Consider the following 15,893-nt stretch of genomic DNA (forward strand, 5'->3'; position numbering starts at 1 on the left):
CATATTAATGTTTTTCGATTGGAGTTGAGGTCTACAGAAAAGACTTGGATGATAAAGCTATATTGAGCGGGTGAGTATATATATACAGTTCACTACTGCAGACATACAGTAGGCCTATACTGTATTTGCTAACTGAGTGCATAGCATTTGATTTGTTACGGCACCTCATGGAGCCCTTTCTCACAGCGGATAGGGCAGACATTTTGACTCATTATGGCAGTAAAAGTACAACTTATAACATCAGTGATGGCTCCACTCCGTTTAGGCGTGTCAGTGGACCATACAGTACTGCGATCCAACATGCACAATATGAAGACCCTGGAACAGGAACAGCTAATAGAAATCCGGCCATTATCCATGTTACATCTGTTTTTGACAAGTCAGTATGCAGTGGGAAAGGTCTATTGGATGTTATAACAAACCCTAGGAACTCTTTCTCAGGCTCGTTGGCTCAGGTGCCTCACCTGCAAACACTTAAGCTTGTTAGCAGGAGCGCTCGAGAACAGAGTCGGCCCCAGTGTGTGCCTGAGTCACAGAGCAAAGCATCCGATCTTTAAATAACCCAGAAGGTCGTTTTATAACACTTACTGCTGTCATGAAGGTGTTTTCAGAGTCCTCAAATACACATCTTACCATGAAATGAAAAAAATATTACAATGTTTTGCAGAAGACAGTAAGTGTAACCAGGCCCCGAGTGAAAACACCTGTGTGGGTATGCCATACTCGCTTTAATTGACTAATTTCTCTCATGCATAGCTTCGAATAGAGAACACATTTTTTACACTTTTCAACAATGTTAGCTGTGAATTACAATTTTATCCCCCTGCCACATTTATTCCCCTGCTACATCACTCTTTTATATTGAGTAAAATGTCTAAACTTAATATGCTTTCACTTAAAGGCTGTGCCATCACATAGTGAATTCTAGTTATGTCGTGCATCTTATTCAGCATGAGAGATTTGATATCTTTGGAGATCTTGAGTAGAATTTTTAATAAAGTTCTGAGGGTTTGAACAATGCTTAGCCACACAATGATTGACTCATCAGGGGGTTGAGGGTCTATGGGGTAGAAGAGATTGAGCCATACTGCATCACTCACATACACCGACAACAAAAGTGCAGATGCTGCCAACAAGCAGATGTGTTTGTACATTGTCCTCTGTTCTCTGGTGTACACAGAGCTGGCCTTGCAAACTCTATAGCTTTCAGGGTCATGTACTGTATACGCAAGCTTTTCCATCAAACTGAAATTTCATCTGAGCTGGGTTATTAAAGGCCACTACCACGGTTCAGGAGAACCCGTGTTCTAGCCCAGTCAAAGAGCTGAGTCCTTGACCCCAGGTCGTGACCCCTGTCAAAGAACTGGATCCTTCATCCCTGGCGACAGCTTTGACACAAACCAATGCCTCTCTCCATTTGGATAATTAAAATGAGGAACTGTGACATAAACAGAAGAATATGTTTCTCAAATATTTGCTATTAGAACATTTTGTTCCTGCTCATTAAAAAATCATTTATCTCCAAAAAAACAAGACAAAAGAGGCTTGTTTAAACCTTCATCGCTGCATACTTCTGAGTTCATCCAGAGGGGGTTTGAAAGGGATTCATAAGAGCAAAGATGGTCTAATCTTCTTAACCCATGGAGGAGTGTGTAATCCTTAAAACATGACAATGACCAATATTGAGGTTATGAGATTTTAGCAGGATGACATTTTTTTTCCTCATGCGCTCTTTCCTTCAGCTGGATACATAGGCACCCTTTTTATCTTTGAAACTTTTATAAGCTACTTTGTGGTGTCCTTTGAGGATTGTCCTCTGCAATTCCACCAGTATTAGAGTAACTGAGTGAATACGACAGGGAAAATGACCTGCTTGTTGAAAGTATTTAGCTCCAAGATTGCAGAGAATCTAAGTAAAGGAGCCGATAAGAAAATCTTGTCTAATGCCCTCAGTGTGTGGAAGTCTTGAAGTCTCTTGCTAAGTCTCATTTTCTCAGAGATTTTTTACACCTGTTTTTAATACAAATCATGTTTCAATAGTTTTCAAGAATGTATTTTTCTTGATTTCTGCACAATTAATTGTTTTAATCTGCCTTACTTTAATATACAGACTGTAATATCCAGAACATTCCCAAACAAAGAAAACTGAACAGGCATAATGTTTTTAAAGGTTGAATATGTCACTAAATTACAGTTTAAGATTGATGTTTTTGTATCGTAAAGCAAGGACAACAATATAAAAAATGAGATGGCAGAACATATGACTGAAAACAGACAGAAAAGAAAAGCTTTTGATTCGACCTAATTTACCTCATTAGTGTTTTAATCAAGAGTTTCTTCTCAGTAAATATTGGAGGAAAAAGAATTTCAGTTCAATTAAGTAATATGAAATTGCTTAATTGAGAAATTGCATGTAAAGTGACAGCAAGTTGCTGTGTTTTGCCAGCTGTGTAATCAGTTCCTATCCGCCTCCCATCTTTATCACTCTCTCTTATACACACACACACACACACACACACACACACACACACAAACATGGACAGACACACAGGAGTGCATGTGGATGCACACACACACACACACATCTTGATGATGACTCACATCCGTCTGTGAAAACAGGAAGTTATTACCTGTGTTTCTATCACTGAGGTCAGCCGTTTATACATCAACAAGTCTATTTTTCAATTGGCCCTAATATCAGAGACAGAGATGACAAAATAACGTCTTAAATTCAAACCTTTATTCTTCCATTTTGAGCTAAGAATTGTAGTATCATTTCTGACTAGGCCTTGGATGAATTTTCAGTCATTTACATGATAACAGCTGATAGTAGATACTTGTCAAACCAAATCTAACCACAACCACTACATGGGGAAGAAATTGCCAAGAAACAAACTGCATTTTCTCCAGTACACGCTGATCAAACCCTTTCTGACAGATGTCACCTCTGCTGCTCTCTCTCTGCCTGATCCTCACTGAGTCCCCATCCCCTCTGAAGCTCCAGCACTCAGATCATCAGCCCACACAAGACACTGGCACTACCTCTACACATCTCTACAAAGGTACACCAGAAGAGAGAGGTAAATGACTGCCTGCCCGCAAGTACTGCACCTCTGCTGGAGGTGAGGGGGGGGGGGGGGGGGGTTAGGTGGAGGAGAGAGAGAGAGAGAGAGAGGGGAGGAAGGAGAAGGAGGACAATGTTAGTGCTTTTTACCCAATCACCAACCAGATCTCTGTTAAGACCTCTATTTCTTCTAAAGAAGTCTTTTGTGGAGTCATGACAAAGCTGCAGAAGCAAGCCTTTGTCTGAAAACAAAGAGGAGTGTGTTTTGCGCGCAACAGAGAGCCTGCCATTGTGGTTGTGTGTGTGTGTGCGTGCGTGTGAGCCCAAGTGTGTGCACATCCGCGAGCAAGATAGCATGTGTTAGTTTGAGAAATGGCCTCCCTGAGTGTGAGGGAAGTGTGTAACAGATGCAAGCGTTGTGTGTGAGTGTACATTTGACAGTGTGTGATTGTTCCCTTCATTTTCTTTGTGCTGAAGAAAATGGCGAGATGGCCTCTGCTCATCTGTAAAATTCTCTAATGATCTCACGTGCGTACATGCACCAAATTGTGAAGGACACACACACAGCCAGACCATGTCACCCCCACCTTGTCACCCCTGTCAAAGATCAGCATCTGAAGTAAAAATGAGGAGCGAGACATTGAAGAGACTGCTGTCACTGTATGTGAAAATACACTCAGACAGACACACACACACACACACATGCAGAGACAGAGTGACGAATCAGCCTCTATAGCCACCTTGTTAATGGAAATCCTACCCAGCAGATGTGGCCTGCTGGAAGAACACATGGAGTGTGAAACAGGCTCATGTATGCATACAGGTAGTGAAGCAGTAGCCAAGGTCTGTGCAGCCACCAGAGGATACTGTAGGTGTGTGAGTGAGTATGTGTTTTTGTGAGAGGCACCAGCTCGACCTGTCAGTCAGTGCTCAACAAGACTCAGATGAGAGCATGACATCAAACAAATTTAAAGAAAAACATCCAGACAGTTTAGCATCATCTGAATTCATGGAAGCTACTTGTAACTTAAAATACTGCAACGTGTTCATATGTACTGTATGTGCATGTGTGCTGCTGCTTTTGTCTGGTTTGCTAAAAGGGCCCTCCTTTTTCCTGCCATACAAAGACATACAGCAGTCTTTTAGGGTAACGTTTTCTACATTAGGGCCTGTAAGAGAGCGAGGAATGGCGCTTGAGGCACGGGAAGGATAAAGACAAGAGGCGGTGAGGTAAGAAGGGGTGTACAAAAAAATGAAAATGATGGTAGGAAAGGAGAAGAGAGGTGTGGAGATTGGAGGGGAGGGGAAGTGAGTAAGTGATACAGGAAGAGATGAGTATCAAGAGAGTAATCCTGCGATGCTTGATGAAAAAACAAAGGTACCTGAGTTAAACAAGGGACAACAATAAGTGGGACAGATGGATGGCTTGTGAATATATAAACAGCCTCCGTCTGGAAGCCAGACTCCCTAAACTGCATGAACTCCATCTGAATTGCCCCTGAACTGCACCCACAATATGCCCACCAGTATTTATTGCTATAGTATTCTGCTCTTCTTCAGTATTCCACATTTACATATGCAAAATCCAGAGCCATTAATTATTAAAAACACACAAAAAAACAAGTTAAAAAAACAAAACAAAACAAAAACATCCAGTTGTTCAGGCGGTGCTGTGCTCTGTATGACCCCATGCTTGGATGGCTCCATGTTATTTCTGCTTCAGCACCCTACCAGAAAGTCCCCGAGTGCGCATGTGTGGCTAGAGCGCGCTGCCGCAGACAGGGGGCGTCAACATGGCGTTCTCTTCTCGACGACCGCACTGACTGCAACCTGCCAATGAGAGAGAGAGACAGAGTCAGAGAGAGGGGGGAGAGAGAGACGCGTAGGCTACCATTCTGTCAAACCTCCATCCCTTTCGCCAGCCTTATGAATCCCTACACATTTTCAGGAGGATAGGGTGAATTCAGAGGATTTTTAAAACGCCGCTCTCCCTTGTTTTTCCTGCGCAGTGGATGGTTTTTGTGCAGAAGCAGACGCAGCTTGTAGAGCAGGTGTGAGAGACAGCGGCGACCGCTCCTCTCCTCCCTGTTTCCAAGGGGAAATGTCGAGCGAGAAGCCGGTTTCAGCACCACCGGGCTCTGCTTCTTCGCTCACGGACACAGACCGAGACTCCCATCCTCCGCCGGGCTCCTCCGCGCAGCAGCCGCAGCAGCAGCAGCAGCAGGTCGCCGCGGGCGCTGGCTCCGGCGCCACCGGGGAAAGGATGGTGTCTGCAGCCGGCTCTATGGTCCTCCCGGCCGGGGTGATCAACCCCGCTGTCCCGATCAGGAATATCCAGATGAAATTCGCCGTGCTAGTGGGCCTGATCCAGGTCGGCGAGGTTAGCAACAGGGACATCGTGGAGACTGTGCTGAACCTGGTGAGTGGAAGCAGGATCAAGCAGTGTTGGAAAACACAGAAAGGCAGCCATAGAACACAGTAGAATCACTAAGCCCTAACCCGCTATGTTTTATTTACGATGCTACACTCCCATGGTTGTGTGGCTTTCAGAGGATGATGTCATTTGTTTGTTGGGAGGATGGATGTGGGCTTTTTCTTTTCTGCAGATAAAAAAAGGAGCGTACATGAGTATGAGTGAGTGTGTTGAGTATAAATAGGCTGAAGCTTTATTATTGTAAAGCCGGAGCTGAATGAAGCATGTGACCCCACCAAGGCATGGAGGGTAGTCTAATCACCAGCCATTGTTGACTAAATGACCCGTTTGCGGTGCAACAAGGAACAGACATTTGCAGTCAAACTGTAGTGTATAGGGGGAAAGTGTATGCAGGCTATTCTCCTGACCCCGTTGTGTACCCCGGACTGATGCATAGGCAGGTTGTAACAAACGGCGAATGGTTACAATGTTGCGCACAACACCGAGACCCAAACGGAATTAATTCGGTTTCCTAAAGAGCGAAATCATGCAGGTATGCAAGTCTGTCGAGCACTGAAACCAAATTCATCCAACACAGACAAAGGCCGACTAGCATTATGCTATCCATCGACATATGTGTGTGTATGAGAATGGCTCAAAATTATGCATAGGCCTATTGTTGGAGGCAGGGCCCTGCATCCTGTGCGCAGAGGAGTGAGTGATGTATAGGTAGCTGTGATACGGTTAGTGGTTTATATTGCTGTGGTTCAAACAGAGATTATTTTATTTATGGATCAGATATACGTTGCCCCCTCCCCTTCCATCTTTACCCCTCCATTCTCTGATGTGTCGGCGATGCTCGGCCTACCCTACACATCAGAGGATTTAATCCAGCTGGGGGGGGGGGGGGGGGGGGGGCAGACTGGTGTTTCCCGTTACGAAACAGATGAGCAAAATGCACAGCAGACGTGGGTCTGGGAGACCAATGCGTTAGGAGGATATAGGACGTGTGTGTTGGATGCTGCCAGGCTGTTTTCCCTCCTCAATGCATCAGGCGATGGCGTGTGCTGCATAATATTACAGATCTGCTATGAAAAGGGGGGCTCTGATCATTATTCATTTTCTTTGGAAGAAGAAGTAGAATAATGTAGACATAATTTATAACCTGATTTCAGTGCAGGGCTTTCAGGGGGTTGACTATTTCAGGGTTTCATGTAGCCAGTGGCCTATTTACTCTGTGGATGCTTGGAGCAGGCAGGACAGCCTACATCTGGACTAAACCATTTTCCTCAGCCAGACTGGTGAGCCGTCCGGATTCAGGTCGCCTCTCATCTTCCAATCGATTATTGGTACTACACGGAACAGCAGGGGGGCTTTGCTGGCTCACTCCGACCTTGTCTCCTTCCCTTACACCCCCCCTGGCTGCACAGGCTGATAACCATCCATCCTGTTCCACTGCCTCCTCCTTCACTCTGGAGGGGCTGAGGGGAGTGATGCTGCCTGCATAGACTGGCCTGGCAGGGCAACGCCATGCATTTAAAAGCAGGTGGAGAGGAGGAGGAGGAGGAGGAGGAGGAGGAGAGGGGGGTTGAGGGAGGGTGGGGGAGGAGAAGAGAGAGAGTGGAGGAGGAGGAGGATGAGGTGGTAGGATGCTGCAGTGGCTATGTGCTCAGAAATCACCAGCTGATGCAGCGGAAGAGAAAAGGACTCACATCAGATCAGGGAAAGCTCATCAGAGCATTCAACTGAAATGTACTCTGTTTTTACATAAATACCTGCGTTTAGGCCCCACGATTTTATTTGTGAATGTTGGTCTGATGCATTAACACACAAAGGCCTGACACCCTGACAAATTACAGCAGTATGTGTTATCCATACAAAGCTTTACTTGCTAAATCCTGAATTGAACAATCAGTTCTGGTTGCGAGGCTGCCAATAGCTAAGCCTGTTAGGGAATTCTGTTGCCCAGCTCCTTAATTAAAAGAGTTGAAACAAAGAGGTGTGGAGGCAGGAACCTCAGTGGTCATGCCGCTGGTACAATGAGTCCACTGTGACCCAAAAGCTGATCCATTATTCCAGTCAATGTGGGAGACCACAGCAGCCACATTCTCTGTCCACCGTGGTTGTATTGATCAGATCCCACTGCGGCTTGGGTGAACAGATGGCTTGTCGGCTGGATCAGATATGCTCCCTGTTCTATACGCCGTGATGCTGGCCTTTGGCGAGTGATGAACTGTTGTGTCTCTAGAAAGAAAGAGAAGAAAAGGAGAGAGAAGACAATAAAAAAATCAAATTGGGCCAGAATGCTGGCTGCACTGATGCTGATAGAGAGGCAAACAACAGATCAAGAATCAGTTCATCAGCACTGCTGCCTGTGTAGCCAAGAACACAGGGTATTGTTATTGTTTCTAATAATTTGATAATAGTGTTTTTAAATAAAGTGAACGTGCAGATGCAATACAAGCAGTGTACACATATAGAAACTCGTACATTATGTGTGTGGGCTGCTGCCGGCGAGGTGCTCAGCTATTATCATCAACAAGGCATCACAGTTGTCAAGGCAACACTGCTCTTTGACTGCCTGCCTCCAGACGCTCGACCACCTGGTGTTGCTTTCCACTTCCGGACTTCTGCCACAGCATCTCTCTCTATCTCTCACGCTCTTTCTTTGTCCGTCTGTCTCTGTCTCCTATTATGAGTTAATATTTTTATGGCTCGAGGAACTCTGCAAACGGCAACAACATACTAAACAGCGCTGAATAACTGAGAAAGATGCACGTTTAGTGGGATCATCAGTGAGTAAGCTTGGTTTATGTGCGGTTGGGTGACAAATTAAAGGCAATATCAGGTGCCTTAGGTGATGGGCTACCATGTGCAACCAGTTTCAATACTCCTTGCTTTGGATTGTACAAGTCTCCGGATCTCTTCTCTCATTTTTCCAAAAGATATTCCCTCATGTAGTGTTGATGGAAAGCAGGTGTTCAGTTGGGTTGCGATCTGGTGGCTGTGAAGACCATGGCATATGATTCACATAATTTTCATACTCATCAAACCATTCAGTGAGTCTACCGTGGAAGCGTCTGCATTTGTTATGTTTCTCCTCTCATTTATGTAATTATTAGGGGTTGCGAGATAAATCTGAACAGTTCAGATTTTACATTTCAGGCCCCTAAAAGTTATTCAGATAAAACAGGGCAACAAAATCTCTTTTTGGTCAAGCTGGTCATAACCCATAGACATATTCAACTGTGCGCTGTGTGTGGTCATAGGCCAAAAAGGTTTGGGGACCACTATTATAGATGACACTCCACAGGACGGGATACTTTATGGTGTGGTGATGGACCCATTTACTGGTTGTGTTATCCCTTTAAAGGCCAGTGCTTTTTTCCCCCCTCACTGCTCCGGTGATTCTGTGGATTGAAACCTCAAATTTTTCTAGCTAATGGTCAGCCACCTCCACCTCAGGCTGTGGTTATTTGCTTTGACATGTTGTGATGTTGGCTATTGGAGGAAGCCAGGTGAGGAGGAATGTTTGTTGACAGAAGGAAGAGGGTTGGGATGTGATCCATCAATCAGAGCTGTACTGTCATATCTATTCTTTATTTGAAGAATTGAAAGGTATTTTTCAAATGCATCTACAGGCAGCACTGTCAGCCTTGCCTGAATACAGCACCAGCTGTGCTTATTTATAGACAGCTTTATCTAGTTGTAATGGTTTTTTTTTTTGGGATCAAAACGGCGTGTATGTCTGACATAGAAAAAGACTGATGACACAGTCTGGCTCACTCTTGGTCTCCATGCCTGCTCTTTGCTTTGCATTCTCTCCTTCACTTTCCTTCTTGGTCAGATGCAGTATTTTCTGGCAGTGTCAATCCCCACCTGAGCCCCTTTAGCGGTCCCACTGAGTCTCTGTTAGCGAACGCCTCATTATTCTTGTCCACACACTCCACACTCACCAAGGTCACCTGATACCGAGCCCACAGCCAGTCAGAGTCCGAGTCAGCACAACACACTGAGTCTGACACACACAAAAAAATCCTGCACTCACTCACACGTTCATATGTTGACATTCACACACAAATACAGACACAGACATACAACGGCAAAATCACCATGTTATGTGTTCAATACTGCTTCACCCTCTGTCTGGAGTGCAGTGAGATTGGCGTGCTGATTTATACCGCACAGATTTAGGAATAGGTCACCCAATTTCAAAACATATCATATGACGTGCAACTTTTCCCTGAGGTGGTTTGAAACGCTGGTACAAAATTCAGTTTAATTTATCTGTTTTCTAAGTTTGCCCTGTGGCTGCACACTCAGGGCAGAGGCTAACTGTTTCCCTGCAGCACTGTAATCTGCTTGCATGGCCATGCAGGGGAATAACAGTGCGTCATAGTGTGCTCTCACAGCCATGCAGATGACTCTCATAACAAGCATCCCATTAATAGACTTAAATAGTCTAATAAATAATGTGCAACCTTGCTTGTGGGTGTAGAAAATGATCTCTGATGAACATTTATTTGAAATAAATGAAACAGTTTCATAACATATTCTTTTTTAGGTTTTCCAATTATGAGTGCAGTGTTTGGTTGTACTGTAGCTATAGCACACATTTAGAGGTGCTACATACGGCATCATTATTTTATTGTCAAATGAATTGTGATGGTGGCTTTTTATTATTGCCATCGACTAATGAGACCATGGTCAAGATGACAGGTTCTGTCTCACTAGCTCTGCCGTTTCTGAAACTGTAAACTGTCATGATGCAAAGAGGATGTTGCTTGTTTCATCTTGTGCTTGTGTTGCATTTCATGCATTTTGATAAACATATCGTTGGCCTTTATCTCTCTTTGTGTTGGAGCTGCAGTGGCCTTCCTCCTGGTTTTTGTTCAGGCAGTGTTGCCTTTTGCCATGAAGTGACTCAACTGATTTCACATTTCCTGTAAAATAGTGCAGAGGCCCGTCGAGGTTGCCTATGAGCTCAGCAGTGGTCCCGTTTGTCCATACTACTGTTATTTTTGTGATGTTTTATAATCAATTGCGACATGTGACCCCATTTTACTGTGTGCCCATGGGTAGCCTATCAGCAGTTCCTCTGTAATCTCCATTCAGTTGGAAGCAGCCTAAGCAAAGTCAGAAAACAGTGTAATTAAGGCTGCAACTAATGATGATTTTCATTATTGATTAATCTGCCAACTATTGCTACGATTAATTGTTTAGTCTATAAAATGGCAGAAAATAGTACAAATTGTCCATTGCAACATCTAATGTGACATCTTAAAGTCTTGTTTTGTCCAACCAACTGACCGAAACCCAAAGATATTAAGTTTACTGTCACATAAGACAAAAAAACAGCAAATCTCCACAACTGAGCAGCTGGAACAAGGAATTGTTTGGCATTTTGCTTGAAATGGCTGAAACAGATTATCAAAATAGCTGAAGATTATTTTTCCTTTGATCAACTAATCCATTAATCGACTAATCGTTTCAGCTCTGAATGTAATATTAGTTGTATTTTACCTGAATTTTGAATTGATTTCTGTGCAGCAGAACTGCTGGCGTATCCTGTCTTTATGAAGGGGAGGGGACATTAGCCTCAGGCTAATGCTGCAGCAATGTCTGGAGAAACCCTGAAATTTCAACACAAAAAGGTCTCAGAAAGAGGATGCACATTTTGTTTTTCTTCACCAAGTGTTTTGCAGGCCTCTGCGAGATGATGTTGGGGGTTATTTTTGGGAAAGATTAGCTGCTGTATTGCTGCAAAGCTTAGTCAGTTTGTGCCTGGGGGTTACAGCCAGTGAGCAATGTTAGCTAACGGTGGCAACTGTGCCAGTGCTAACCCAAGGAACAAAAAAAAAACAAGTCAAAGTGTTTTTATATGAGCCAGTGACCTGCCACTTTAACTGCATGGACACACACAATCCATGCCTATCCCTCTCTCTCATACACATATATGCGCACATACGTAGAGTACGTGCTGTCGAAGAGGTGGAGGACAGAGGGTGTGGCTTCCACTGCAAGGTCATGAATGACTTTGCTATCTATCACACAGCTGGGTTGTCCTGACCAGTGAATGAGCCGGAGAGAGACGGAGAGCATTTACTGTACAAAGGATGATAGTTGGAGAGTGATGGTAAACTACAGGAAGAGAAATGATGAGAAGGATTTTCAGAGAGTTTCAGAGGGAAAATTGAAAAGTCTGTGATTGTCCTTCAGGTGCTCCTCTCTTCTTGAGTGTAACATAGGTCCGGCTGTATGGTGTTCTGTGGGGGTCTGATGAGTTCTGGCCCCCCTGTGGAGCCTCATCACGCTGTGTGTATCTGTGCCCCCCTCTCCTCTGAGTGAAATGCAGTAGGAGTGCCATGGACCAGAGTGAACGAGAGAGAGCCTGCACACTTTTTTTTGTATAAAGCACAAAGCCTGTTAGAGATACCTTGACATTTTGAGTTTTAATTGGCCATTTTTCATCATCAGTCACTTGTCACGTTGTGGGATTAGCCTCTACTGGCTTGTTAGCATGGTTAGTGTCCCTGTGTGAAAGCGAGGGCTGCAGTTATAGCTTCCACACTCTGAGGCATGCTAGACAAATCTAGAAACCATTTCCACTTTGTGACAAATAACTGGGGACAAAAAAATAACCCATTAAAAATCTAAATGTTAAGAAATCCCAAATCCTCTCACTAGCAAGCTTCCCCATAATGATTCGCTTCAGAGCCAAATTAATGTTTTTAAGGTGTAATGTTGATTCTTCCTGGTTTCATGATAAATTCTTTTTCAGTCTTTTTTTGCTTGAATAATAACACAATTTGTGTTAAAGTCTTGCTGGTCTGATTTGTATGTGTGTGAAAGAATGAGGTGTTAAGCATCCAGGCTAAACCGTTCACCTCTCCGCGTCTTAGAGTGCCTCAATTCTGCTCCACTTCTCTAAATTCCTCCTCATCCTTCGTAGGGATGCTGGGATTTTTTTCCGAGGATAAGCCACGTCAGATTTTGGGTGAGGGCACCCTCTGGGAATGGGAAGAACACCGAAAAAAAATGTCCCATCCTTGCTTAACGACACCTTTTGTTACTTCTCCGTCGCTTCTTCTATCTCTCCATTCTTTATCTCCTTAAAGCACATCCATCTCCCCGACCCTCCGGTGTAATCTCGTCCCTCCCTCCCTGACTCCCTCGTCGGGTGAAGCGGCTGGTGGATGAATGTGGATGATCCCTATTGTGAGGAGGTAATGGAGCTGTCTGCAGTGCCATTCCTCTCTGGTTCCTTGTCCCCACTCACTTTCTCCTTCCACTCATCTTTGCCACATTTCGAGCAAAGAAAGCCTGGAGGGAGACTATTTGCTGTTAACCATATGGCTGCCACCTCTTCTTACCTACTGTAGCTTTGCTTTTGTAAGTGTGGATGTGGAGTTGAGGATAAGGACAGAGCGAGATGCCAAAATGAAGTTAGGTCCATTGAGAAAAGGAGAAGCTGTGGGGATAGGGAGTGGAGATGAGGAGGAATTTTTTAATATTTCAGTATTTTAAGTAATTCATTTCCAGGATTCCTGTCATTTCTGAAGACAGTGACAGAAATGAATCTTAAACCTGAGCTGTACAGTCGCTGCAATGGCCTTTGGAAGCACTAAATATTAATATAAATATACTGTATTGTATTTTTGGCCAATTTGACATGCAAAGAGTATTACAGGTTCTTCTCTGATAGCGCTGTAATAATTCAGTTTGCAATGACAGAGAAATTGTCATCAGACGTCAGAAATCTATTATAAATAAATTGCACTGATCTGCTACAAGAGTAGATATCATGAATTAAACATGAATTTCATATGGAAAGCATGTGCTCATTGCCAACTACTGAATATAAATGTAATCACTGTTAAAGCAAACATTGACACCCCTGTTTTCTATATTCTTCAGGGCTTTCATTTTCAGTTGCAGGGATTAAATTATCAATCTTAATTATTTCTTAATTAAACTTGTAATTATTATACTCACTGGTTTAGGTTTTATTAATTTACACCAGAAACACCTGGATATTTTAATAGGAGAAGTAGAAGAATCAGTTTAAACTCATCTAGCCTTCTGCAAGATGACAGCGTTCAGCACAGTTAGGGTCCTCTGGTGGTTGAGGACTGATCAGAATATACTTCAACTAATAGAAAGTGGAAAAAACACATGGAGTTCAAATAACTGTCAGTTATGCTGCAGATGAACCAGCATATCAGTCATTAGAAGAAAACTAATGGTGACACAGGATATTTCACCTGCAAATGATTTTCACCTGGACCTTTTGTAATATTAATGTTTTTTTGTCCTATTTCCCCGGGGTTTATATATCCGACATCAATGTGGATAAATTCCTAAATTGTACTTTTGAAACAAAAACCTAAAATATTGAGCCCTAATAAACATTTTCCCCATAAAATGTATAAAGAAATAAAATGAAAATGTGGCAAAAATCCCAAAGTAATGTCTATGTGGAAAGTGAACAAAGTAGTCATTATATGATGATATTAACCAAAGACAAGTGTCTCTTTGCATTTGTGAAACTCTGATCAGCTGGTCATTTTTATTTTTACAATAAATTATAACTAAAACAAAAACTTGGTTATCAAAGTGTCATTTGGTAAATTTTCTAGCCCTAAGAAATTAATCATTTCTGCAATATTATTTGTATAAAGGCTACAAGAAGCTTTCCTTGTTTTCTTCCTCTCTGCTCCTTGTTTCCACACTATTGTGTCTGGCTGGTTTATGCTATTGTGTCTGGCTCTTTTGTTTTTTTTTTGTTTTTTCTTTCTGAAATGTGTGCAACATCCGTGTGTGATTGTTGGGGGGGGGGGGGTCATTTCTATGGAATCTTCATACAGCTCCTTTGGATCAAAAACACAGTTGAAACATGTTTTTGTTGCTGTGTGTGCATCTGTTTGCGTGTGTGTGTGTTTCACTCTGGCACCCCTACAATGCACTAATCTTCACATTATAACAAGCTGCTTTGTTTGAATTACCTGGTGTTTGTGTGCTGGTGAATGTGTGTGCCCCCGAACATCCCAGAGAGTTGATAAATGAGTGTTTCCACAAACCCTTTGCTTTGTTCTCCTGCACATTTTCTCTGGCAATACACACACACACACACACACATACATACATACATACATACATACAAAAAAATACCCACACTGCTCCCTTCCTTCTTGTAGCCCACATCATTGCCTGGCAGGGGTGATTTTATATTCATGCTGGCCTACTTCGCCTCTCTCCCTTGGCTCCTCACACACACACACACACACACACAAACACATCTGCTTTACTGTGAACTATAGCTAACTGTGTAGCTATTCCTCATGCTGCGTACTGCAGTGGCCGATGGTTGATTATAGCAAACTTTGTAGTATGTGTTTGTGTGAGTGTAACTACAGTATTCAACTCCTAATGTTATTTTATACTTTAGACATCTAGCATCTCCATGCTTGCTTTGCCCCTGCAGCATGAAAACAGTGTCAGTGTGAGTAACAAGTCATTTAACACCATATTAGACTGGTTAGTAGCTCTGCACTCGCTATCAAACCAAAGCATTTTCTACTTTAGTTTCTTATTACTTCCATCTGTATTCTGCGCCAAGTGAACAATGAATCAGGACTGCCTGTTCTCCCCACGAAATAGACTTTATCTAGTAAATGCCAATGAGAGCTACGATCCCTAAAGGATTTCATCTAATAAATCCAATTCAGTAATGACAGAGAGCTGTAGATGAAGGGGAGGGTTAAACAAGGATTTTTCAGCTTTCAGACAGGGATTTTTCATAAGACGGCACAGCTTGATAAGAGAAAGGCCTTGGTAATATTTTATACACTCCAAAGAGAACTAGCTAAACAGACCAGACAGTGGCACAATATGCTCCTTTATTGTGTTCCTTTTCTGTGGATATGATACAGCCTGGCTAGCACCGCTGCAACATTGGTTTTAGCACAATAAAGTCAGGTGTGCTCTGCTCCATGTCAGCAAGGGAAATAAGAACTGTATCCGCATCTACTGAGACTTTATTCAACAATAACATTCTGTATGAGGACTGACTGTCGTTCAGGAGGGTCGACCACACAAATTAGAGTATTTTGTGCCACTGTTTGGCGCCATATTAAACCTTACGTAGTCTTCTACTAGTAATTGTACATTGTGAAATTTTACATCGCCTTTCATCCAGTCACCACATCCGTTATAGAAATCCAAAGTGATTGCTTATTGGGTTGTGACATAACTACTTACTGGAGGCAGGGCTCCTTTGAGCTAAATGCTAACACCAATGACAATGCTAACATGCTAATGCAGAGCAGGGATACATTGTTTACCATGTTCACCATCTTAGTTTAGCATGTTAGCAACATTTGCTAATTATCACAGGCTGATGGGAATGTCATTAGT

The 15,893-nt window shown here is 43.0% G+C and overlaps 1 protein-coding gene across 4 annotated transcripts in view; it reads left to right on the forward strand.

Annotated features, from left to right (window-relative positions):
• Nucleotides 1–5,165: 5,165 nt before the first annotated feature.
• LOC139295653 (neurobeachin-like) overlaps nucleotides 5,166–15,893 on the forward strand; it is an 89,616-nt gene continuing 78,888 nt past the window's right edge. For all 4 annotated transcript variants that reach the window (XM_070917874.1, XM_070917873.1, XM_070917878.1 and 1 more), the window contains exon 1: nucleotides 5,166–5,483. In XM_070917874.1, the coding sequence (XP_070773975.1) occupies nucleotides 5,166–5,483 (318 nt within the window). The remainder of the gene's footprint in view (nucleotides 5,484–15,893) is intronic.

This window comes from Enoplosus armatus, chromosome 13, assembly GCF_043641665.1.
Source record: "Enoplosus armatus isolate fEnoArm2 chromosome 13, fEnoArm2.hap1, whole genome shotgun sequence".
Taxonomy (NCBI): domain Eukaryota; kingdom Metazoa; phylum Chordata; class Actinopteri; order Centrarchiformes; family Enoplosidae; genus Enoplosus; species Enoplosus armatus.